This window comes from Manis javanica, chromosome 1, assembly GCF_040802235.1.
Source record: "Manis javanica isolate MJ-LG chromosome 1, MJ_LKY, whole genome shotgun sequence".
NCBI lineage: Eukaryota > Metazoa > Chordata > Mammalia > Pholidota > Manidae > Manis > Manis javanica.
The window spans coordinates 227,532,471-227,559,402 of NC_133156.1; the positions used below are offsets into that span (position 1 = coordinate 227,532,471).

The 26,932-nt window shown below is 32.9% G+C and overlaps 1 protein-coding gene across 10 annotated transcripts in view; it reads left to right on the forward strand.

The window, feature by feature from the left end:
- The window catches only part of PUM2 (pumilio RNA binding family member 2), a 99,439-nt gene that overhangs the window by 20,423 nt on the left and 52,084 nt on the right, over positions 1–26,932 (forward strand). For 8 of the 10 annotated variants that reach the window (XM_073216038.1, XM_073216044.1, XM_037026441.2 and 5 more), the window contains exons 2-10: positions 2,635–2,703; positions 9,849–9,957; positions 12,991–13,178; positions 13,739–13,908; positions 16,789–17,059; positions 17,298–17,391; positions 21,775–21,900; positions 24,617–24,759; positions 26,260–26,389. In XM_073216038.1, the coding sequence (XP_073072139.1) occupies positions 2,653–2,703; positions 9,849–9,957; positions 12,991–13,178; positions 13,739–13,908; positions 16,789–17,059; positions 17,298–17,391; positions 21,775–21,900; positions 24,617–24,759; positions 26,260–26,389 (1,282 nt within the window). In that variant the 5' untranslated portion in view covers positions 2,635–2,652. Of the gene's footprint in view, positions 1–2,634; positions 2,704–3,618; positions 3,743–4,610; positions 4,694–9,848; positions 9,958–12,990; positions 13,179–13,738; positions 13,909–16,788; positions 17,060–17,297; positions 17,392–21,774; positions 21,901–24,616; positions 24,760–26,259; positions 26,390–26,932 lie in introns of those variants that run through there. The other 2 variants (XM_073216053.1, XM_037026446.2) reach the window with 2 other exon arrangements.

Consider the following 26,932-nt stretch of genomic DNA (forward strand, 5'->3'; position numbering starts at 1 on the left):
GCCCTCTATACCCATTTTATTGAGAGTTTTTATCATGAATGTATGTTGAATTTTGTCAAATGCATGGATGTTGAATTTTGTTGAATGCTTTTTCAGCATCTATGGAGATGATCATGTGGTTTTTGTCCTTCTTTTTGTTGATGTGGTGGATGATGTTGATGGATTTTTGAATGTTGTACCATCCTTGCATCCCTGGGATGAATCCCACTTGGTCATGGTGTGTGATCCTCTTGATGTATTTTTGAATTTGGTTTGCTAATATTTTGTTGAGTATTTTTGCATCTACGTTCATCAGGGATATTGGTCTGTAATTTTCTTTTTTGGTGGGGTCTTTGCCTGGTTTTGGTATTAGGGTGATGTTGGCTTCATAGAATGAGTTTGGGAGTATTCCCTCCTCTTCTATTTTTTTGGAAAACTTTAAGGAGAATGGGTATTATGTCTTCTCTGTATATCTGATAAAATTCCGAGGTAAATCCATTTGGCTCCTGGGGTTTTGTTCTTGGGTAGTTTTTTGATTACCATTTCAATTTCGTTGCTGGTAATTGGTCTGTTTAGATTTTCTGTTTCTTTCTGGGTCAGCTATGGACTCTGCTTTTGATGTTCGTCTTAAAAACTCATTACCAAACACAAGGTCACACAGCTTTTCTCTATTTTCTAGAAATTTTATAATGTTAGATGTTACATTTAGGTGTATGATCCGTTTTGAGGTAACTTTTATATTAAGGTGTAAGGTGTGTGTTCAGGTTCCTTTTTTGCTCATGTACATCAATTGTTCAACCACTAATGAAAAGAATGAAGAGCCTCTTTTAATAGCTAACTTCTGAATGCTTATGTGCAGCACACTGTTTTAGGTGTTTTATGTTATCTAATTTAGTTTTCACAACAAGCCATGTGATAGTTGCTGCTATTACCTTCCCATGAAGAAATTGAGAAAAAACAGTTCAGGTAACTTGTCCAGAGTTATAGAACTACCGGTTGCCAGAACTGATTTGAATCCAGTTCTGTCTTTTAGTAAGCCACATTAAGGAGTTTGAACTGTTAAATCAGGGATTAAATTATGGAAGTAACACAATGAGAGTATTAATTCCGAAAGATGACTAATAACATTTTGGAGATTAAATTGCAGGAGAGTATTGCAGTATTTTTAAGAGTTGATGGTCTAAGCAACCAGGTAGCTGGAAAATGGATAGATTTAAGTGAGGTAGGAAGTTGACTTTAGTCATTGGATATTGGTATGAAAAAGGAAATAAGTTATAAGTGGGGGAGAAAAAAGTTGAAATTTTGTTCAGGGAATGGGATAAAGGAGATAATTGGAAATTTTAGAAGAGGAGAGAGCTTTGGTTTATAAATACAAATGTGGGAGCGAGGGTCCTAAGTATATATGTATTTGGTTCTCAGAGCAATGATAGTGGGTGATATTGCTTAGGATAAAGGGTAGAGAAGAGAGTACCTTGGACAGAATACTAAGGAACACTAATATGTAAGAGTTGAGCAGACAGTCTGTGAAGAAGCCTGAGAAGAAGCAACTAGACATAGGAAGGTAAAGATTTATCATAAGAGAGAAAGTAGCAACAAAGAGTAGTATTACAAGAGTATTACTTCCTCATCTGACTTCTCAGACCTTTATTTGATTGTAAAATCGAATACTGAGGAGTATTAGAACAGACTGGAGAAAATCATTGGATTATATTTTAAGGCCCAAAAGTTGGAAGGTTATGAATTCGTAGTGGCTTTAGTCTTGAATGATTTTCTCCAGCAGTACTTAATCCTAGGAAGAGGCAAAGGGCCTCTGAGTCAGAAACAGATTGTCACATGAAAAATAAAAACAATTTAAACTGTTAGTTAAAAATGGAAAGATAAGAGTATATGTTTAATTTTAGTTTGAGGAGAAGGGAAAGGAATTCTTCCTAAGGAAACCTCAATATTATAACTACTCTCACAGCTGATTAATTTTATATGTTGCTTTGAGGTAGAACTGGACCACCACTTAAATTTTTTCAGTTAAGTTTATATCATTGGTGTAAGATCTACAAATAATGAAATGCTGAGAAATTTTGAAAAATCTTAACTGGAAGAAATAATGCAAAATAATTTTGTAATAGGAGCTATAACATAGACAAGAGAACTATAGTACTTGAGCTTGCTTTTACTAGTCTTTACTTTCCATCTGTTTTCCTCAAGAAATTAGTAAGGATTTCTTTTGGCACACAGAACAACTCAAGAACCCATGGCCCCAAGTTTTCCCACAAATTTTAGTGTAGGTTGCTGTTATGTGCTCTATTTAGGAAAACCGGTCTTTATTGAGAAATTGATTCTTGCCCATCTCAGCCCATGCTAACATCAGTCATAGCAATATAATATAAAAATAGTTGATGCATGTATAATGTGGGGGGGGCATGGGGAGGCCTGTGTAACACAGAGAAGACTTAAGTAGTGATCTACAACATCTTACTATGCTGCTGGACAGTGACCGATGGGGTTTGTAGGGGGGACTTGATGAAGGGGGGACCCTAGTAAACATAATGTTCTTCATGTAATTGTAGATTAATGATAACAAAATAAAAAAAATAGTTGGTGCAGTCTATTGTTTAGATTTTTCTGCTAATTTTTTATTTTGTTTTTGTTTTTTAATAGGTTTGATCTGTGGATGAAATGAATCATGATTTTCAAGCTCTTGCATTAGAATCTCGGGGAATGGGAGAGGTAAATATTTATGACTACTAAGAATGTGTATCTCACTTTGGTTATTGGAGCCATTAAAACTTCTTTTTTTAACCATAAATTTTCTTGCAAATAGTGGTTATATCAAATTCTATGGGTTTTTTAAATCTCAGATTATACAATTCTATAGTTATAATTATGAGCTTTTAAAAAAAATTTTTAGTAATGTTTAATGAGATGATCTGTGTCTAATTGATTTGATTGACTTGTTTAGGTAGTCTTGTATTTTGGTAATGAACCATATTTACTTTGCTCAGAAAAGAGACGCGTTTATTTTTGTCCTGCCTGGTTTATATATATGCTATGTTTGCTTTAGCCACATATGGTTCACTATTCTCACTTCCCAAATCTGTTCTGTTTACTGTTTGCTTAATAAACTTCTAATTCTCTACAAGACTCTACTGGAAAAGAACTTACATGTTCCATTGCTGTCTGCAGCAGAATTAATTACTTCCTCATCTGACTTCTCAGACCTTTATATATTTATTATATTACTGGTTACAGTTCATTTTATGTTATATTAGTCTCCTCTTTAGATTGTTAGCTTTGAATGACTAGCACACAGTGGGCATTCTAAATCTTATCAGTACTGTTGATTATGATTTTTGTTGAGGCATTCCATTTAACCTCACCATTACATAATTAAGGCATTAAAAATACCCAGTTTTCCATGTATCTAATGAATATTTAGAAAACTTTAATTGTTATGAAAACCCTTGGGGTCACATCTTTATTTTGTCATGTTCTGTAGTTATCAAATAGTGTGGATTTTGATAATCGAAAATAATGGTGAACAAACCTAAGATGTGTAATAACTGCTTGCCCCTGGAGATTATTTTACTTGGTAGATTAGAGACTTTCATAAGACCCAACTCCATTCATTGCTGTGCTCTTCAGATGCAGAAAGAGTCGAGTCACTTCTCTGGGCCACAAGAGGGCACCCTGCAGCTAGCTAACCCCGCCCCTTCTCCAGAACAGCGTTTTTCAAAGAGTTTGTCATTTTCAGAGGACTGATTTAAGGGTGAGTTAAGGTGCTTAAGCATAAGTACAGCCAAAGTAAACTTGTTAGTCCAGTTCATAAGGTAAAATTCTGGGCCCTAAGAAAAAGTTGAGAGGGGACCGTTTTTTAGTTAAAAACAAAACAAAACAAACGATCTTCACTGCAGTGCTGTGGCTGCTTAAGCATTATTTACACAATGGCTGACTGAAAACAAGCTGTTGAAAAGGGCTTGGTTTTTTCCCTGCTCCTTCTTTTCTTTGGTCTTTAGAAAGCTAAATAAAGTATCTTAAAAGGAGGTTTGAGCAGTGTTTCAGCATAATCTGAAAAACTTGATTTTTTTTTTTTTAAGAACAAAGTCACATAACCTTAATCCTATTTAGACCCCTGACACACACTTTACTTCCCAGATCTACATTGTATGTATTTACAAATTGGCTCCTTTTTTCTCTCTTTCTAAATAGTATTTGATAAATCCAAAAACATCTTTGCAGTTTAAAAAAATGTCATGATTAGATAGTGGTTGAAAGAGATTAATTAGATACTTTGCAGGGCAGGTGGGGGAGGGATATTTAAGGTTTTTAGAAAAGAGAGAAGCTAGGTTGAATAGTATGTTAAATGATCAAAGCTTAAATTTAGGCTTTCTTAATGGAAATGTCAGATATGCAGAGTAAAAGTGAGTAGGGTTTAAGCTGCCTGTTTTTCTAGCAGATATTAGGCCAGTGCTTCTATGACCTTCATCTAGTAAAAATGTATTTTTAAATAAGCTGTTACTCACTAATTTTTTTTCCCAACAGTTTACCAACTATTTCTGTTACCTCTACTAGCTAAGAAACCTACTCAGGTTTCTGTCTTTGGGTTCTCTCTCCCACAAGCCTTTCTATCTTTCCTCATCTCACAGGCAGCAAGGAACCTTCTGGGATTTCCTTCTTTGCCTGTCTCTCTCTCACCAGTCTTCTCCTCCTTTCCTGACAGGTGAGGTTTTTTTGTTTTATCCCAGAATTCATTCATTTTAATAAATTAAAAGCAGCCCTGAGTTTCTGACCTTTAAGTTTCCTAAAATTGCTTGTGTATTTTTTAAATGCAACATCCTTTTTTTATAGATTGCCCTGTTCTTCACTTTTTAAAAATACAGTTTTCCTTTTATGTCTGAAGTTATTGTAAATCTCTTTAATGTACAAAACACTGCATTCCATATAGGACTATTTTCAGATGTATTGGTTTTTGTAGGTTATGGTAGCTTTGCTGAACCATCATCAGAAGGGCAGTCTCTTTTGGTTATTGATTCAGAAATAGGAACAAATTTATATTCATACATTCATAAACCCATCCTTTCCATATTTTTCCACAGCACATTTCTGTCAAAAGACCTGATTTATATTATGTCAATATGGCTTAAAAAGAGCAAAAAATCCATAGGAGTTTAAGCTTAACTTCATTAGCATAGTGTTTTAAAACTACTTGGCAGAAGCATGTGCTTATTACTTTTTATATGTATATCTAAGTTCCTGTTTATATTTTAAGTAAGTGGAAAGAGACCTCTGCCTGAAATTTTTTAGGGAGCCCAGTATTTAACTTTAATCACTTGAGTTGATGTGTTCTGTTTGGGGAGTATTCAAAGCTTAGTATGATAACTAATGCTCCCTCCTTTCTTTTCTGATGCAGTAATGTTTAAAGAAAATATATGTACAAAGACCCCACCCAAGTAGTGCAGTGAAGTGGAAAACATACTGGGTTAGGGGAATAAGGAAACTTCTATTCTCTTTTGGATCTATCATTAGTGCTGTGAACTTGAATAAGACTGACTTTTTTGAAGATAGTAATAGAAGTAACCTTTTGTATGAATCACATACATCTCTCAAATGCTCTCACACTGAGCTGTTAGGGATAATGGGAATGGAAAATACCTGTTTCAAATAGCTCATCGTAGTTTTACATATATAAATCCTTATGTTAACAGTTCTGTCTTAAGCTTTATCCACTATAATGAATATCTACATTATATGGGCTGAATATCATGATAATACCATAAGTTTTTATTTTTTCATTACATCTAGTGGTGGCTTAATACTGGAAATTTTCAGGAATACTGATAAATTAGACTAGGTTGAAAAGAACCATCTTCTGTGGTAATTAAATGTAAAGAAAATGGGCCTTAAACAGATAATGGGTTCAGATCCTTATGCAGCCATTTACTAGCTATATGTGTAACTTTGGACAGCTTAACCTCTGATTATGTTTCCTTACATAAAATGTGACTGTTTAAGGCAACTTTGCTTTATAAGTAGTGGGGTTTCAAGATGCCTCTAGGATACTCAAAGCAGACTTAAAGAGGCAAACAATATATAGACAAGATTTTTGTAATGAATAGTATTACAGTCCTTAAAAATCAGGCAGTTAAATGTTGCTGGCCAGGGTGTTAAGTCATGTTTTATAATAAAAGATTGATACTTCTGATAGGATACCTACTATTATTTTGTCTGCTATGTGCTAGATGCTGTTTTAAGCAGTTTACTTATTTCTTTCTAGCCTCACAGAAACTATGACAGTAGTTTTATTATTATCTTGACTTTACAGATGAGGAAACTAAAGCTTAGAACTGTTAATTAACTGGCCCAAGACCATGTAATAGTGCTTGAATACCAGTTTGAAGTAGAGAGTGCATTGAGGTTTACATACAATACTGATTCCCATTGGAAATGATCATATCTAATAACATTTGCTGGTGCTAATAAGGGATATTAGGAGTGGAGATGAACTGGAGAAGTGGTGTGATCTGAAAAAGTTAAGAAGTATTGGTGTGTTTTATTAACAGAAAAATTAATATTAAAGGCTGGAAAGTCCTCATTCTGGAGTTCTGAGAAATTACCTTGTGTCATAACATAATTTTTACTAGCATCCCCTTTCTCGAAAGGATCCTAACTTGGGTTTTATAGAGCAATTTAATTTAAAACACCATGATGGAGACATAGCCTTTTAAATCCCTATGATTCTTAGCCTTATGTTAATTTGGTTGGTTTGGTGATTTACCAAAACAGTTTGTGTTAGAAAACTCTCAAGTATCAATGCACCTCATAAACTCTAGCAAGAATTTTATTTATTACTTATTTTGAGGCAGTTTGCTGGAGTGTTGACTGACTTCTTTGAAGATTTGGGCAAGCCAAATGCTTTTTGTAGGAAAGATCTAATAAAATGGTAGACAGTTGGGGGATGAATTTGTATGTCCACCCAATCATTTCTGAGCTGGAAGGATAGAGGAGCAGGTTGACAAGAAATCCTGAGTCACCTGTGGTTGGTTGAGAAGTTTTGTTAGTTAGGAAACTAATATGAAGTAATATTGGGTAATATATTTTATAGATTTTTAAGATCCCTTAGTCCTTATTTTCTAAGATCCCTTAGTCCTTATTTTCTGTAACATGCTTCCTCCTATCTACTACAGTGAAAGAGTCTCCAGTGGCAAACCTCTATTTTTATTGCTGTTTGAACCAGTGTACCTGTTAATGTTCTCTTCTTTTTTAACTGTTCTATCCTGAATTGTTGCCTCCCCCTATATTTAGTCATTTTAACTTATTCTCGGTCACAAGCTAGTAGTTTCTCCAAAAGTATTTGGAATCAGTATCTAAATTGTCACAGAAGGCTGTTTCTGAGTGTTAGTTAAAGGCCTTTGTTAAGTGTTGATTTTATTAACTACTATATTGTTTTCCTGTACATGATAACTACAAATGTTTGTAAAATGAAGAGGAATTAATTGCACTAAGTGCTTGGCGTAAATTCCTCCCCACTCCAGTTGTAGTTTTAAAGCATTTTAAAGCAGTGGTCTGTGAGTTGCTACTGCAGCACTACACGGAACCTTATCTCAAGACTTTGAAATAGTTCCCTCAAAGACAATCTGTTATTTCTCTATCTCAGATTAGTTTGTGTCAGCTGCTTCTATGTCTGTGATAAATGCTTCTATTAAGTTGTTACCACGATTTTGGATTCCTTATTTGTTACTTTTATCTTGATATTGAACCATTTTTCTTCATGAAATATGAGGTAAAAGCATTTCTTTGTTCTCTCAAGGACCATTTTCTTATGCCTGAAATGGCTTGCTTATACAATATTTTTAAGGGATTGAGTTTTACTATGAGTAAATGTTAAATACGTCAAGTACAACGTTTTAGTATTGTACTATCAGCTTTACATTTTGAATATTTTCATGAAATTTACATGCATATTTACATGAAACTTTTAGAGTGAGATTTCTTAAAAATCAGAAGAACAGAGGTTACATCTTACTGGGATCTTTGTTAGAGCAGATTATTGTTTAAAATATATGTACTTTAAATATAAATCATTTTGTAGCTCAGGAATATCCTAATATGCAAAAACATTTCTTCTTTAAAATAGCAAAGTTAGTTTCCTTTAAAATTAGAAATAGTTTAGCAAAAGATTGGTAGGTTACAAACATGCCCAAATTGAATTTTTCCCTTCTTCAAAGTTGCTCCTCCTGTTTTTTCTGTTTTGGTGAATACCATTTACCTTGCTCCCAAAATTATAAGTTTTACCTCCTTTTTATATAGGTTTTATATCCTTTTTATCTCCACCTGCCACCCACCCCCATTTCTATTCATATCTTAATAACTCTCCTAAGTGTGTTTTAAATCCATTTTATTTTCTCAATTCAGTCAGTACCTCTTTTTGTTATTGTCATCTTGGCCCTGTTGTAATTCTGAACCTACCTCCTTGCCTCTAGTCTAGAATATCCATTATTCTTAAAACTTACAGCTTGAGTTGCTTTTTAAAACATTAATGTTATTCTTGTCAACTTCTGTTGATATTCCCTATTGCTTCAATGTAACATATTTCTTTAGCATATCATAATCTGACCTAGATAGCTTTACCCACATTAATATTGATCTTCCCACATCTATTCCTAAATCTCATATCCTGTTCTACACACTATGTATTTTCTCAAGTTGTTACCTTTGTTCATGATTACTATGTCTTCCTCACTTTCCATTCACACTTTCAGTCCCCAACACACACACACACACACGCACGCACCCCCCCTCCCCCCCAGAGTCTTCTCTCTCAGACCCAATTCAGGTTTTACTACGTTCATTTTATTTCAGTTTTTATTTTTGTGAACTTGCTAAAGATAAGGTCACCATGCCTTTCAGGAGGCAAACACAGGCAATTTAGTGTGATAAGTGTAGTAAAAGAAGTTATAAACAGGTTAAATATGAGCACTGCAAGACTGGGCCCCTAATTATGATCTGAGAGGGATGGGTATCTTAGGAATGCTTATTTAAAATGCCAAATACACATCGCAGAAAACCAGTAAACCAGTTTATCATTTTCAAATAAACATACATACCTCCAGTCCACCTTCTCTGAGTGTCAGGGGAGGTAGAGAGAAGAGACCTGGATGAGTATTTAAGTATCATTAGGAATTGGCCTAATGTATATTTTGAGTACTGTGTGAGTGCTTGTATCAGAATTTTTATATGGTGTGTATGCCATAATATAGGATAGAGTATAGGGCCTTGAGATTTTTATATCGAAAGTATTTGAGGGTCTTTCCTATGTGTCTCTTCAACCATCCTTAACTTCCTGATTTGGGAATGGATAGATTGCTGTTATTCAGGACCTAGGAAGAGTTGGAAAGTTCATTACCATTGAATAGGTGAAGAATGAAAATATATTTTCTATCATGGAAGCTCTAGGATAAGGGGTGATCCCTAAGGCAGTACTTAGAAATCAAGGAAAAATTTTAACCACATGTATAGATATTTTTATTGTATTACAAATATAATAAGAAATGCAGTAAGTCTTTTGAATAAGAAATGCAGTAAGTCTTTTGAAAAAATTTATAAAGAAAATCACATGACAGTAAAACCACTTGGAAAATGTAGAAAAGTCATAAGTGGACATTGATGAATTTCAGGTCTAGAATTTTTAGGGCCAGTACCTAAATATAAGTGGGGATTTACTTTATTATTAACAAGACAAATTAGAAAATAGGTCACTTTGAATTTTCATTAGCATTGAAAACTTACATATTGGTGGTAAGCTTGCTTTCCCCCACATATTAGTTTTTTGTAATTAGAATAAAGTTTAAATGTAATATTTTTTTCCTCCCAAATAGCTTTTGCCTACCAAAAAGTTTTGGGAACCTGATGATTCAACAAAAGATGGACAAAAAGGCATATTTCTCGGGGATGATGAATGGAGAGAGACTGCATGGGGAACTTCTCGTAAGTTATTGGTGTTATGTGTGAGATTTATGAGTTTACTTGAACTTTTAAAAAAACCCTGTCTACCCCCCGACAATACTTGGAGAAAACTTGTGATGTCTTTGTTAAGGATTTCATAAATCATTATAATACATTTTCTTAGGTAAATTAAGCCTTATCTAATGGTCCACTTCATGATTAAGTGTTAGTCATAAGGTTTTATAAAGTTTGGTTTGAAGTTAACTCTGATTATAAAATTTTGACACATTAGTATTAGAGAATATTAAAATAGAGAATATATTAATTTAACCATGGGTATTTTCAATCTTATATTTCATTAGCTTATATTAGAGTTTTACTAGACATTAGCCACACCTAGAAAGGAAGTATAAACTCCTTTAGGGAGAATTCCCAGAAAGGGAGGAGAGTGGATGTTTTGCCATCTAAGTAGTAGAGAGAGAATTAAGTCTAAGAAACTGAAGTGAAAAAGAACTGGTAGGTAAGGAGTATAATTCACAAGAGTGACAGTATTTGTAAATTAAAGAGCATGGCTATGTTCTTAAAATAGTACTGATTATATTTTTTAATGTTTCTGATTAGTAGAATTTTAGAAATGAACATATGGAACTACCAATATGTATTTTACCAATAAGTTTTCTTTTTTTAAAACTGAGTTTAAGATTGCTAAAAGTATATAAAATTACCAAAGTAACAAAAACAAATTTCTGGATGATAATTAACAAATTAACTTATATTTTGAGTGCAAATTATCAGGTATTTCTTTATTCTCCATATCATTAAAATATATTCAAAGATTTTCAGGTCCTTTATAGTTTTAAAATTTGTTTTTAAACTAAAATAATTGCCAAAAAGTTAGGAAGTGCTAGAACATTTTAATGATTAATACACTTTTACATCTAGTGGAGAAATCAAAATTGGAGAAGATTGAAAACTTTGGTAACTACAAATTCAGACTAAAATTTCTTTAAAATACTAGGGATTTTCTTTGAGTTCAACCAATATATATATATATAATATGTTAGATTTTGAGAACAAATAAAATATCCTTGCCCTTAAGAATTTTTTTTCCTGGGTTTGAATTAATCTATATGAAATTGGACTCATAATTTAAATTATTCAGTTATCAGGACTGGGATACATTTCTCCCACAAAAGGTACTTTTTTTTCCTAAAATCATGTGCTTGAAAACTTGGTTGATAGACATGTTTTGGTTTTGGTTTTGAAGATTGAATGGTTAATTACTTTATTTATCAGAACCAAATATTTTTTTAAAGAGATTCCAGGACAAGCATTTTGAGAACAACATAGTAAAGAGAGATTATTTTTAAGATTGATGGTAGGGAAATATTTTTGGTGTGTTCTATTTGGAGGACAACTAGTACTAGCAATAAAACATTTAAGCAACATGTTTGTATATCCCTGATATTTCTTTTAGTGTCAAATTTATAATTTTAATTCCTTGTACCACTCCCTTTCCCAATTTAGCTTTTTTAATTGGATAAATTTTGAAGGTGAATATTAGTCTTTATCAGAAGACATGAGAAAATGAGAAACGGAGTAATTCTGTTTACTGAACAAATATTTATTGAATGCCAAGTTGTACATACATGAATAACACATTCCTTGTCCTGAAAGGAATTGTCATTCTCAGAAAGATTAATATTTTCATCTCAATGAACAGAGCTACTTGTGATTGTTCATTTCCCTTATGTTCTCCTGGCACTTCCAGGCCTTTGAACATTCTGGTTTCTCAAACTGAAATGCTCTTTCCCCCCCCTTCCTCACTTTTTTGCTCACTTTAACTCTTTACCCTTCATCTTTTTTCCTTTAGGATTCACTCTAAGACTGGGAAGGATTGATACCCCTTCTTTCTGTTCCCATAGTATCCTGGATTACTCTCGAAGCACTTCTCTGTTATGACTGCCTTTTCATAAACCTATAATCTCTTTGAGCACAGGGACTGTCTTATTTGTTCTTGGATTCCCCATACATTGCACAAGGCCTAGCATACCAGAGATAGTAAATCAGTATTTGAAATGGATAAAGGAATGGGGGAATTACTGAATGAAAAAATGTAACAGCTAATCTCATACACAACAGTACTGAATGGAAGTGTTTTAATGTAGATTTTAAAAAGTAGCAATGTCATTTAAAAATTAATACAGTTAATGAAATGGTGACTGAGTAACTGTGATAGTCAGCCCTTTAAGGACTAGATGTAATACTGTGCATGTTCATAAACAAGTCAGAGGTAGCTGGCAGCTTCCTGGTTTTTAAAAAAAAAACTTTTTTAGCAATCTCTGTGAGTGTTGCCTCAAATGTTTTATTGTATTTGTATTTCATTTGCTCTCTGCTCTTTAAATATTCCCTTTACTCTTTGTCACAAAAATATGTAGAAAAGGTATTCACACCAGATGAATAATGTTTTAAAAATAAATGGGAAACTTTTAAACTAGAAGGGATTTAAAAAATAATCTTTAGGTGATACTTAGTTTTTATACCAAGAATAGAATATTCCTTGATTTTACTGGTTTTTCTGAAATTATTTGTGTTTATAGAGGTACAACCATGTGTTTTGAATGCATCCAGTACATAACTGTGAGTTTGAAAAGTGCCTCTGCCAATTTAGGTGGAGCTCTTCTTATTATTCTAGGTTTTATCCTTTAAGATTTTTGTTTTCAATTACTATGAATCACCAAAAGAACTTTAACTTTTTACTATGATGCTTATAGGCAACTGAGCCTTCAGATTTAATATTTCTGTTTTCATTGGCCTTCATAGAATGATTGCTTTTCACATAGGCGTTTACCTTTTTTTTTTTTTTTTTTTTAACCAAATGGCCTTTTCTCTCTGTATTCCAAGAAATGTACCCAGGCCATGAGTCTCAACAGAATGAAAAGCTTTTTATAAATTTAAAATAATATTCTAGATAAAACAGTATGATTTTTCTTACTTTAGTGTACCAACAGGTGTAAATACATTTTGGTTAGTTTAAAAGTATAAATGTGTAATTGTGTTCTTTCTTTAAAACAGACCATTCAATGTCCCAGCCTATTATGGTACAGAGAAGATCTGGACAGGGTTTTCATGGAAACAGTGAAGTAAATGCAATACTGTCTCCGCGATCAGAAAGTGGAGGCCTTGGCGTGAGCATGGTAGAATATGTATTAAGTTCTTCTCCTGCTGATAAATTGGATTCTCGATTTAGGAAGGGAACTTTTGTAAGTATTTTAAATAAAGAAATACCTAATAACTGCTTGATGGTTATCTGATTTATCTTTAAGTCAGTTTATTTTTCTGGCTCTTACTAAAGCTGAAGAAAATTTGTAGCTGTTGAAGCTCTTCTTGTTTTCTCTTCTTGGCCACTTCTTGAAGTCCATGAACCAATAGAACCACTGGGAATATTTATAATCTTAACTATGTTACAAAAATGAAACCATATTAATTAAAAAACATAAATTTCAAGATTAAAGTTGCTTATCATGGTAGTACTTGATCTGAAAGTAAGCAAAATTATCTATGCATTAAGTAGAATTTTTCTCATTTGTGGTGTTACTGCTTTTCCAGCACCGCTATAGTTAAGGTTGCCTTAGCCCTTCTGTTATAAATCACTGGTTTGTACTCAATTTTTTGACCTTTGATAAATTAGTTGACTACAAAATTAAAATAAGATTCAATGCTTTTACTGTTTACATGCACATAGTGTAGTTTTAGGTCACCGTATGGTGCCTTTTTTGTGTTCTATTAAATATTCAGAATCAAACAGATTCTTTTTCCTCAGGGCACTAGAGATGCTGAAACAGATGGACCTGAGAAAGGAGATCAAAAAGGCAAGGCTTCTCCATTTGAGGAGGACCAAAACAGAGATCTTAAACAAGGAGATGATGATGATTCTAAAATAAATGGCAGAGGTTTGCCAAATGGAATGGATGCCGATTGCAAAGATTTTAAGTAAGATTTTAACTTTCTCAAGAAGAAAAACATATCTTTAGAGATTATTACTTCTAGCTGATGTGACTGATTTAGATACTTTTTTCCAATTTTGGTTTATTTTATACCTTGTGTTAATCTGAAGGCAAGATTTAATTTCTTCATATGGAATACTAATGATTATGAGCCACTTAAAATTCTTCAAAATAGTCTAAAACAGTGCATTCCATTTAAGGAGTAATGTTAGAAGTTGCTGTTACCTTTCTGCTAATATTGGTAGTCTAAATTGTAACTTTTTCCTCCCTGCTAAAACTTAGTGATTTTTAGGTGTAATCTGTAATTTTACTTGGCAAACTCTTTGTGGTGTTGAGCACCTTTCTTTGGAGTTTCCTTCTAGCCCTATACTGTATCCCCTATCTCCCATTTAAGTCTTAACCTTGGACATAAGGAAACCTAATTAACTTAGGAGCCATGATCCTTGTTATTACAGTATATGAGTTTGTGCTAATAATTGATATTCCTGAAATTAGGAAGTAGGGGGCATATTAGAAACTAGAAAATGTTAGCTTTAAGCTCAAAATTCTTTGAGGTGTTGCCTTTTAGTTGTCCAATTATGGCAGTTAAGCATTTTCTTCTAGCTTTGGTCTTTAGATGAGGCACATTTATCTAAATATTAGGGAGTTTTTCTTCAGACTGATTTCCTGTACTTTAGACTTCAATAGTCAGATGCTTTGTAGACTGTATCTGAAAATGAGCTGTTTCTTTGAGGATTTGTAAACTATGGAATCTCAGTTAACTGAGTATAGGTACATGTGGGTGGTGTATTTTGACCTTTATTGCCTTTAGTTATCAAAACCAGAGTAACTGCTGCTTAAAAACAGTACCATTTGTATCCATTCTAAGTGCAAAAAAGCATCCAAAACCAGTAAACCTCTTTTGACGAGAAATAAATTTAATGCTGTTCAATTTGTTTTAGAACCTGCCTTATCCTGCTTGTGCTCTTCTGCTATTACCTAATCTAAGCTTCAGTCAAGGGCATGCATGTAAAATGAAGTTGATTATAAACCCTTTAGAATATACATTTATAATTGAAGTGTTAATACGCCATTAACTATAGCAAGAAAATAGCACCACTGATAGCACAATGACTTTTTTTCTATTGTATCCTCTACTTTTTGCTATATTATAGTTATTTTGTATGAAAGGCTATACTTCTCCATATTAATGAGAACTTTACATTTATTAGCTTTCTGATTTTATTCCATTAAGTTTGGGATATGTATTTAAAATTGTTTATGAGTTATCTTAGGTACAATATTGTACTTGATGTTGTAAGAGCTGTCTGTGGCCATGTGGTCAGAATGCTAACACATAGTTGATATGTGCATTAACTGATACATCATCAATATGTATATACATTACTGGAGTAGAACTGAAAGGAATGAAAGAACTAGAAGGCTTTCTTTTTTGTAATTGGCTGATTGTAAAGAAGATCCTTTCAGTTCTGTTTTTTTCCCCCCATATATTCTGAATGAAAAATGAACCTTTGGAATATTCACATGAAAATGTAGGAATGGTTAAAAGGGAAAGGAGCTAGAAATTTGTCTAATGTTAAAAGGACATTGGTTGATTTTTTTTAAGTAAAATGTAAGTTCACCTAAATATCTGGAAATCAGTTCTTATATAAGTAATTGCTTTATAAAATGTTCCTTACATGTTAGTAAATTTATCCCAATGTAAAGTAACTGAAGTTGGGAGCAGAGTTACATGGGTGTAACTCTTTGAAGGCTGGGTAAAATACGTATTGCCATTTATTTAAAGTTCTTATGTTTAAATATACAATGAATTTATGGTTTCTCAGTACAGATTTATTTCTTGTGAGGAAAAGGATCTTGTTTAAAATACTTCTGTACAAGAAAAGAGATTCTAAATGAGGATCATTTATGTCTAGAAATAAAGTAAAAATAAAGTTTAGACCATGATGGATGTTGATACAAATAGAAGAGTCAGTGCTTGAAATTTAGTCCAATATTAATAAATCTTTCAGGAAAATTGAGGCTAGTCTGTATGCAGTTGCTTTTTTTTATATGTAGAATTATACTTTTCATTGATATGTATACTTAATTTTTGATAAGTTATGTCATACATTTCCATTTCTTTCTGATGACTTAAACTTAGACAGTTTGGTACAATAAAGATGATTTTTGGAGAGCTGTCAGTATAGGGTTTTCACAAGTAGGTTTCTTGTTCTTAGTTGAAACAACAACAACAAAAAACATCTCTTCAGTCTCCTCAATAAGGGAACCAAGGCCTGGTAGTCTAAATGATTTGCTCATATTTAAAGACAGAGTTGGAAGTCAACCTTTTGTCTTAGTTCACGGCCCTTTTCTGGGTACTGTGTATCCCACATTTTACACTCTGAAGTTATGAAGACAGTGATGAAGTCATGAAACTGGTCTTTATAGCCAGTTTTTTCTGAAATATTAAGCAAGATGTTATGGCAATATTATGGGCAAGAGAGAAGTACATATAGTAGGTAGGTTTTATTTTTTAGCCTTCCCACGTTTGTTACTTGAGAGTTAGCTATTCATACCCACCATTCATTTTGTCTATGATTCAAAGCAAAAGTTAGCCAATTTTATTATCTGTAAAATTGAGTTATTTCCTTATCCTCTTCATATTGAGAGAATAATCATTGATAATACAAAGAAACCATATGAGTTCTTAAGAAAACTTAGGAAAAAAAATGTGATGAAATAGAATGGTTAGTGACCTAGAGTGCCTAATCTGTCTTCTGTATTCCACAGCCATTTGGTTTTCATGGTTTTCCTACTTTCCTATTTCAACTTTTGACTGATTTTTTACTTTTACCCATAATGCTGTTCTGTTTTCTTTATATAGTCGTACTCCTGGAAGTCGTCAATCCTCTCCAACTGAAGTAGTTGAGCGCCTGGCCCCCAATACTAATCCCCCAGAAGGATTGGGGCCTCTTCCTAATCCTACAGCTAATAAACCACTTGTTGAAGAATTTTCAAATCCTGAAACTCAGAATCTGGATGCCATGGAACAAGTTGGTCTGGATTCCTTACAGTTTGACTATCCTGGTAATCAGGTACCAATGGACTCTTCAGGAGCTACTGTAGGCCTTTTTGACTACAATTCCCAGCAGCAGGTAACTCATACCTCTCCTTTAAAGAAGCTCCTCTTAATCATGTTGGGTATAGCCTGAAGTGCTATGAGGCATTGACATGAATAGGGGTGTTCTGGAAACACTTAATGTTGTATTGAATAAAATGTCATTTTAGTTGAGAAAGTGAGTGTAATAGTGTTTAAAATATTCTATTTCCAGCTTTCAAAATAAAAACGAAATGCTTTACGACTAATCTTTGTATTAAACTTTTTTCTAATAGCTCTTCCAGAGGACTAATGCACTAACAGTTCAGCAGTTAACTGCAGCGCAACAGCAGCAATATGCATTAGCCGCAGCTCAGCAACCACACATAGGTGAGTTTTCCTGAGTTACCATTTTGGTTAGACTGTTAGAAAATGTTGTTACAGTGTTTTAGAATGTACCATTTTTCTTCTACTGAATGGTATTTCATTACTTTTTGAAATATCTCATTGAGACCAAAGAGTAATAGATTTCAGGGCAAGAGTGAAGATTAAGTCAGGAAGAACTGTTTCTCATTATTACTTGTGTCCTTGGTTAAAGAAAAATCTAAAACTTCATGAAAGCTGTCAGTGCATAAGTTTCTTTTTTCTCAATATCAAGTCGAGAGAGCCTAACGTGGAAATTCAAATGTTGTTTTTGTCCATTATAAAGCCAGAATATACATTAAAATGGTTTGGAAATTGGAATCCTGTCCTAAAACGTTTTCTTCATTAAGCTGTTCGTTCTTTGGCCATTATTCTTTACTGTAATGTGAATTATTAAAATTACACATTTGTTACTGCTAGAGTTAAAGTATTGGTACATGTTGTCCATATTGGGGTTTTTGTTGTTATTTCTAAGTTTTTACTTTGAAATGTAGGTTCACGTGAAGCTGCAAAGAGAGCTCAAAGAGGTTCCTCACTAGTTTTCCCTGAATGGGTACATCTTACATAGTTATAGTACAGTACTAAAATGAGTATGACATTGGTAAATATGTGCATATAGTTTTATGTTACTTTGTCAAATCTTGGATCGATGTAACTAATACCATGTCTATTTGATTTTAGCTAACCTTGGTCTGTTAACTGGTTGGAAAAGTTGTGATTACTCTCAACATCAGAATCTATGGGAAGAGGGAATATAAAGTTGGTTCTCTTCCCTGAACTTTCTATTGTCAATCCAAGAAAGCCTCTTAGGTCCCAAGTTTTATTTCTGATTTTTATCAAAGATGGACCACACGTTTTTAGATGACTTCTAATAGCAGCATGTACTCTTCCCCCCAGCTTCCTTTATCCCTGTACGTAGTCCTTCCTTTTCATTGTTAGAAATGTACTAACTCCTGTCTACTCATGGCTGTTAGTACACTTTATTTCTTGAAGCTTTATGGTACTGTTTTAATACATGGCAAGGTAGTACACCACCCATCATTGCTCTTCCTTTTGGTTTTAAATTTTCTGTTCATACTTGCATTTTCTTATGAACTTTGGCATTCACTTACTTCCAAGAAGATGAGGTTAAAATTGTAAATTAGGAAAAGTGGACATTTTTATGATATTAAGTATTCTTATGTAGGACAAGGTACATCTCTACTTTTAAGTTTGGTTTTGTGTTGTTTATGAATGCTTTAAAGTTTTTGTATCATACAAGCTTGCATATTGCTTGGTAAGTTTGTCCTTAGGTTATTTTATCTTTTGCATTCACTTTAAATGACCTTCTACCTTTGAATTGGTATCTAGGAAAGTTCTTGATTTGCAAATAATAAATTTTTGAATGATATTTTCTAATAGTTGAATCATCCTTGCATTCTTGGGATTAAAAAAGGCTTACGTATAATTCTTTTAATTAACTCTTTCAGTTTGTTTTACTTAGCCTTTTTGCATCAATAGTGTGTAAATGAAATTAGTCTTTAAGTTTGTGTGTGCATTTTTGCATTTTTTTTGTCAGATTTTGTATCAGTATATTTGCTTCATAAAAAGGACTTAGAAATACCTTTTTAAAAAATGAATTGGTGTATTTTAAATAACACTGAACTTAGATGATCTTTAAAGATTTGGCAGAACTTTTTTTTATTGTAATTGACATTTCAAATTAATGGTAAAAGTATATTTGGAAAATAGCTTGGAGATAATTGGGCCCTATTCCTGATAGATTAAAAAGGTATAAAATTTAAATAAAAAGGTATAAAAGATTGATGTATTTTGCCTCTTTGATAGACAGTCATAGATTAAAACAAAAAGAATTTTTAATGCTTTATTTTGAGTCTCAGATTGACAGCAGTTTAAAAAGTCTGATAAAGGCCTATTTTGGCAGGAATGTGAGTGGCATTCTCATATTCTCCTGACAGGAATATAAATTACAACTTTCCTGGAGGCTAATTTGGAAATAGATTAAGAATTTATATGTATTTGCCCATTTAAGTGAATTTTCATCATAAGTATATGAAAACAATGCAGAGACTAGTGTACTTAAAGAATAATAGGATTACTTATAGCAAAAGATTGTAAACTATATATATAGTTATCTCGATAGTAGACTGGTTAAATCATGTTCTTTCTATAAAAATAGAATATATCCAAACACTCATTAGAAAAAAATGAGCTAGATGGGTCATCTGTTGACATAGAAAAGGGGAAACTATCGTTAATTGGCATTCTGAAAAAAGTGTATTAAAATCACATTATAACTTAGAATATAAAATGTGTGTGCATTTAAAAATTTAGAAATATATTTATACATACATGTATATGTAAATACAACTAAAATCAGATGCTATATATATATATATACAGGCAAACACAAATATATGGTCGGCATTTATTTTGGTGTTTAATGCACAAGCATATTGTTTTATGTTTAATATGTTGTAAGTATTTCTAAGTGAATCATGTGAACTTAAAATATAGGTATATAGGTCCTCCTCTTTTCAGCAGAAAGTTCAGTATATATCCATTAGGTCAGACTAATTCCATGTTTTTCAAATATTTGAAACCTTCATATCTGCATTATATGATTATGGAGAAAGTTGTATTAACATCATTTCTAAAATTGAAAAAGAAATTTAGGAGGATATAAACTAACTTGTCTCAAAAGATTACATGAGGACTTTTGGCTTTCTACTTTGTACACTCCAGTAATATTTGAGTTTTTAAAAACCATATGTTTTTAACCATAAAAATATAGAATATACAGAAATTATGCCCTGGCTCTAAGATTTTCTGGTGGTATGAATAGAACACGAATACTAATAAATCATTTTCTATTCATTGATAAAGAAAATTCATGATAAAGGAACTGAAGAGAAACTTTGAAACCTTTGATTGACCTAGGATATAGTTAAGAATGTAACTCAGAACAAATGATTTTTTTAAACAGTGTAAGGATTTTGTTGAACCCCAGTTTAATTCTTGCTTCCTTTATTAAGAAATAGATTTTTCAAATGGGTATGTTAAGGATACCAGTGTTGTAGGGTGTGACCAGTATTGTTAAAATTAAAACATTATAGAGGTTAACAAATAGAAAATAGGGTACATTGGAACTTCATAAGGATAAGGGTGTTTATTTTTTGAGATGTTTGTTTGTGGCATATATGTGTGTATATTGACAGTAGGTCAATATGGAACATAATTCATATTGTGAGTCACAGCCAAAAGCTTGAAAGCCATTATAAGTTAGAATTTAAGTTTCTGAACCTTAATTTTAAGGTCTAGATTTTAAGATAAATGCTATTTTTTAATACCTTTTTAAAAATTACTTTGTATCTACCTGTTTTTATACCCATATTCCCTTCTCCTTAATTATCTTTTAAACTTGAGGCTTTTTGAGCTCCTTTAACTTTAAAAACATCCTTTTCTGTTATTTCTTCCATCTTCTGCTTGCTCAGTAATTTTCAGAAGGGACAACTGTAGCAGCACAGTTTCAAATTAATTTGTTATCAGCTTATATTAAAAAGTCTACGGCAGTGACTCTTCAATACTAGCAGTTTATTCTCTCCTAGTAAGTACTGAAAGTGAACATTTAAGGTTTTTTTTCTTAGCCTTTACTGAATCGCTGTTGGCATATATTAGACTCAGAAGTGGGCTTAAAGTCATTCTCCTTAGAACTTCATTGTTTTCCAATGGCTTTCAAGGTAAAGTCCAAACTAATAGGACTCAGGACGCTCTTCCATGGGTCTTCGTTCTGATTATAGCTCCAGTTTTATCTTATCATACATTATTACCCCTCTATCCTACCCACACCTTCCAAAGCTTGTTGGATGCCCTTCCTCTATATGTCCATAGCACTTACAGTATATTCCGACTGCCAGTTTACTTGTTTTTCTCATTAGGTGAAGTGAAGTAACTTGTGAGGGTAGATCCTGTCTGTCTTGCTCATTGTTGAATCCTTAGCTTACAGCATGACTTAATAAAGATTGAATAAAAAAACTACTGTTCAACAACAGTACTTTTAGCTCTAAATGTTTATTGGGTGTCTGTCATGTGTTAGTACTATACAGTCATTTCATATTTGATATCACATTTAATACAAAAATCCTCTAAGACAACTGGTGATACATCTGTTTCATAAATGAGAAACCTTAGAGTCAGGTTGTGTTACATGCTCAAGGCTACTTAGTAAATAAGAATCTGAAACATTATACACACTTTCCTCTCCCACCCCAAATTCGGAGTAGGAGTGTTATTCCTAATAAAATCATACTTTACATTTTCATTCATTATTTCTCCCTCTTTTAAATACAGCTGGTGTATTCTCAGCAGGCCTTGCTCCAGCTGCATTTGTGCCAAATCCGTATATTATTAGTGCTGCTCCTCCAGGGACTGATCCATACACTGCAGCAGGACTGGCTGCCGCAGCAACATTAGCAGGTAACTGTCATCCTTGTTGCTTGTGGATTTAGTTCTGATTTGGTACAGGATTTGCCTTTGTTTATTTGGGCAGTTTGAAGTACTTAGGAATACCTGAAACATTTATCCAGAAGAAATTCTAGTGGGTTAGTTTATTTTTCAACTGTAATTCTTTTCTTCCTGTACATAGTTAATTTACATTTCAATTTTGTAGTTTCACAAATCTTACATCATCAACACAAATCTTCATTCTGTGACCAATCCCATTACCCCCAGAGACAATGCAAAGTAAGGTTACTTCTCAGAAAATTAACAGAGGGTAGGTGCTGTAAACAAATACTCAGGGAGACTATGAGATAAAGAGCTTCAAGCATTCTTGAGAGAGTTAATATCTAAAAAGAAAACTTTATTTAGCAATGTTAAAATGTACAAGCGAGGTGAGGGACAAAAAGGTGGGGTGGTGCTGGGAAGAACTTACTGAAAACTGTCAAAGCCTGAGATCACTGCTCAAAGTCTGAAATAAAAACCAAAACAATGCAGTGTTACATGTCATTTGTATCTCAATAAAGCTGGAAAAGAAGTTTTTGGGTTTTTTTTAATCCAAAACTGTATATATTGTCTATTTAATTAAGGGAGGGTTGTGTGCTCATTAGGCATAGTCTTACTGAGCAAAGCAATTTGCTGATGTATAGGGTTTGGGGGAAAAGTTGTTTTAGGTTGAGTTGGTTATAGAGACAGAAATGTAGGCATGGTTAACACTGGTTTCTGAGGCAGGAACAGGGTGATGTTAGCCACAGAAATGTGTTCAACTTGGGAGAATCTGCTGATTGGCTGACTTTTGTAACTCCCAGACTGTCACTGATTTTTTGTTTTTTACTTTCAAAGAAAGTTCACTGAAGTGAACTGTCAACTGATTAGACAATTTAAAATCTTTTTCTGGTAGTTAGTTATTATCATGAGTGTAGAACAGTCAGTCTTCTATTGAGTTTGGGACTTGTTTTAAGACTCAAGACTTTGTTTTAAGAAGTGAAAAAAAATGTTAATTTCAAATTCTTGTTTGATAAATAGTAGACAAACTAATCCATCACATTTGGTTGTTTGGGTTATATATCTGCATATGATTCCATAAGGCTGGAAAATTTCCAGGTGCCATTTATCTGGATGTTAGTATGTAAAGTTCTAGCATATCATACTTATGGAGAATCATTAACCTCTGAAACCAAAAGAAACAACTTCAAGAGGTCATTAGTTTTGAGATAAACATTCTAGGCATTCTGGAATTAGGCTTTCTAATACCAAGGCTGCCCAGTAGAAATAAAATGTGAACCGGGTAAAATATTTAAATTTTTCTAGTATCCACCTTACAAAAACAGAAACCAGATGAAATTAATTTCAGGGATATGTTTTGTTTAGCCCAGCATATCCAGAATACTACATTTCAATGTGTCATTAATATATTTAAAATTATTAATAGATATTTTACATTATTTTTTTACACTCTTTAAATCCTGTATATATTATATACTTAAAAAAGAACATTTGGGCTATATAATTTTTTGACAATTCAATAGACAAGTGCTTCTGGCTACTGTTTTGGACAGAGATGTTCTAGGTAGATGTCTGACTCTTGTTTGTTTTGACAATATATCCTTCCTTTCTAAATCCTTTCCAGTGTTTTAACAGTGCTTAAATTATGCTTAAAAAATAATATGTACCTATAACATTTTAAATGTTTTTCATTTAGTTATTCAGTCGATTATACTTGGCTTTATTTTCCTCCAAGAAAAAATGAAACCAAGAATTTGACTTTAAAATATACAAATTAGATACACTAAAATCCTATCCATGAAATATTAGGATATGTTTATTACATCAATTAGAAACCATAACATCTTACTCATTAGTTTAATGGTGGGGCTTTTGTGCATGATGCTATTTATTCTTCAGGAATCAAATGTTAACTTGAATAAAGTAGAATAGAGCAAGGTGAATTCATTGTATTTTTTCCCATTTTGCATTATTATGTCTGTGGCCCTCTATGCTTATACCACTAATTCTTCCTTGTCTTGACACACTAGTCCCATTTTCCTAACCACAGAAACACTGATATTTCATTCATTTTCGTGTGATTTTTCAGTTTTGTGAGAATTGTAACAAATTCTGTTTCAAATACAAATATTTCTCAAATTTAAGGTATACAGTTGTAGCAAACTTGGTTACGGAATATTCCCCAGTTTTATATTACAGATTGAAAATCAAAAGAAAAGTGTTTTATTTTTGTACTTCTTTTTAATAGTCAGAAAGTAACCTTTTTAAAGAGAAGTGATGAATTGAGCATAGGAATTTTTACAGTTTTACAGTGTCTTATGTTCCCTAAATATATCACCTGTGTTTGCCAATGTCAAACCCTTAAACTGGCATTTAGCAAATGTTGAATAAGTCTCCTGTTAGTTCATTGGTCCTCTCGAATTTAGCTTCAGATATCTCCATGAAGGCCACTGCTGTCACTACTAAATATTTTCTCTTTTAATAATCAATGCCTGAATGAGAGACTTCCTTCCTAATAGAATTGGGAAAAAATAGAAAGGTATAGCAGGTGTAAGTGGGTAAAGGACTATAGCGACATCTGCTCTGAGTCATATGCACTGTCCCTTTTTATGATCTAATGGTAACCTCATTTATCTATAAAAATGTAGTGACTGTTTTTCTTCTGTGGGGGGTGGGGCATGGGGTCTAGGTCCAGCAGTGGTTCCACCTCAGTATTATGGTGTTCAGTGGGGGGTGTATCCAGCCAATTTATTTCAACAACAAGCTGCAGCTGCGGCAAACAACACAGCAAGCCAACAAGCAGCATCGCAAGCTCAGCCCGGACAGCAGCAGGTATAAGTCTACCTTCATTAAGTCCACAAAGAGTCTTGGCAGTTCTGTGAGCTCCTGTGTCTAGGATCTGTGTCTTTTCATTTTCTTGATGTGTAACGTAATGCCTACCACATGGTTAGCATCCAAGTATTGACTACATGGTGGCTCTTTTTCTAATCAATATTGTATGAATTTGAAGATCTGGTTGTGTTCCATTTCTCTATTTGTTACTGAAATTGTCTTAATCTGTAGCAATTTTTAATTTCATAACTTATTATAGTTTGTTAGTAATATCACTATCAAAGTAATTGTCACTCTCATTTTCTTCTGGATATTTATTTAAAATCACTGTTTTAAATATTTATATATTTCTGACCAGGAAGAGGAGATTACTGAGTACTTTATATTTTTAATCAAGAAAAGATAAAATATTTTCACTAAAGGTTAGATTTAATTGCTTAAAACAGAAGATGTTTATCCCAAAGGATTTTTCCCAGCTCCTTTCTAGAACTGTTTGATAAATGTAAAAACTATTAATAAATATCAGAATTCTGGTTTTCAAATTCATTATATTTATACCAAAGAAGCAACTTAAAGGTAAGTGTAGTGTTACTTGGCAGTTAAATTTTATTCTGAATTTCCTTTAATTAAGTTTAATACTAGGTTGATGTTCCATTGAAGCTGTTCTTTGGCTCAGTCCTTATAGATTATAATATAGCACAGCATCACTTACTAAATCGTTTTTTAACCTATCTTTTTTGGGCAAACATAAAAATATCCCATACATACACCTGTATGTGATGCTTACTTACATGGATGAACTTAAAATAATCCTTGTCCTGAATTGTTTAAATATTTATCTTCGTGAAGTTAATGTTCAGCAGTCTTGCATATAATCACATTATAACAGCTTTAAATAACAAGTAAAATGTGAGCAGCCTTAAGAATTTGATTTTGTTTTGATGTAATCTTGTGTTCTTTTTTTCACACCTAAAGTGAGCTTTTACTCACTTTTATTAAAGCTTCTGAATTATGAAAACTTGGTTCATTTTGAAGTTTCTACTCATATACCACAGTGTCATATACAGACTAATTGAATAATCATACTTAATATACTCTCTCCTGTATTTCAGTTTTCAGCCTTAAAAAATAATAAAACCTTAATTGAATTTTTTGTCTTCATCTAAGATTTTGCTGTCCCCCCCCCTCAAACAAATTTGTCTTATTTTAATACTAATTGGTAAGCTAGAGAACACAAATACTAGAAATAATTTTTCCCAAAGACCTTCTAGAAACTCATGTTACGTATTAATAGATTGGTCTAGTATCAAGAGCCATTAATGGTATTTTTGAGGCTGAGTATTTTGTATTTTGTCTTGCTAACTTGACATTTCATTTCATGTAAGTATGTTCAGAGAATATCTACAGGCTCTTTGTGATATATCCAGAGGTGTTCAAGGTAAATTTATTTATCGGTTATTTTATAATTTCATTTTTAAGGAAATCATTTGCCCTTTGTAGGTTCTCCGTGCTGGAGCAGGTCAGCGTCCTCTTACTCCCAATCAAGGCCAGCAAGGGCAGCAAGCAGAATCCCTTGCAGCAGCAAATCCAACTTTGGCTTTTGGCCAGGGTCTTGCTACCGGCATGCCAGGTATATAGTTGGTGATTTAAAATGTTAAATATAAACTCTCACACTAAACAGTGAAAAAAGTCAAGAAGTGTCTTTAAGATGTAGCTTCACTTGCAATAAATTATTTAAAACTCAGATACCAATAGTTGAACTCAATACCATTTACGAGATTTAAAGATAGGAACAGCAAACGTATTAAAATTCTCAACACAGCCATTTTTTTCTTACTCTGTTTATAGCATAAGCCATAGTATCTTTGCAGCCAAACATAACCCAGAATTCTCAATGCAGAACTTCAAGAAATAAAATCAGCTGGTTATAGAGTTGGTATGTATGACAAAACCTGTTGGCCATTCCTGCCATGTAATAAGAATAGTCAGTTAATATTGAGAAGTTTGCTGCTAACATTTTCCACTTTGGACATTGTTCAGTCTTTCCCATTTTTAGTGTTTTATACTACTGGTATTTAAAACCTATTAAGAACAGTGTTTACTATAACATGCCTATGAAAGCCTACTACAGAGAAAAATTGAAAAAATTTCTTCCCATTGCCACAGTACAACT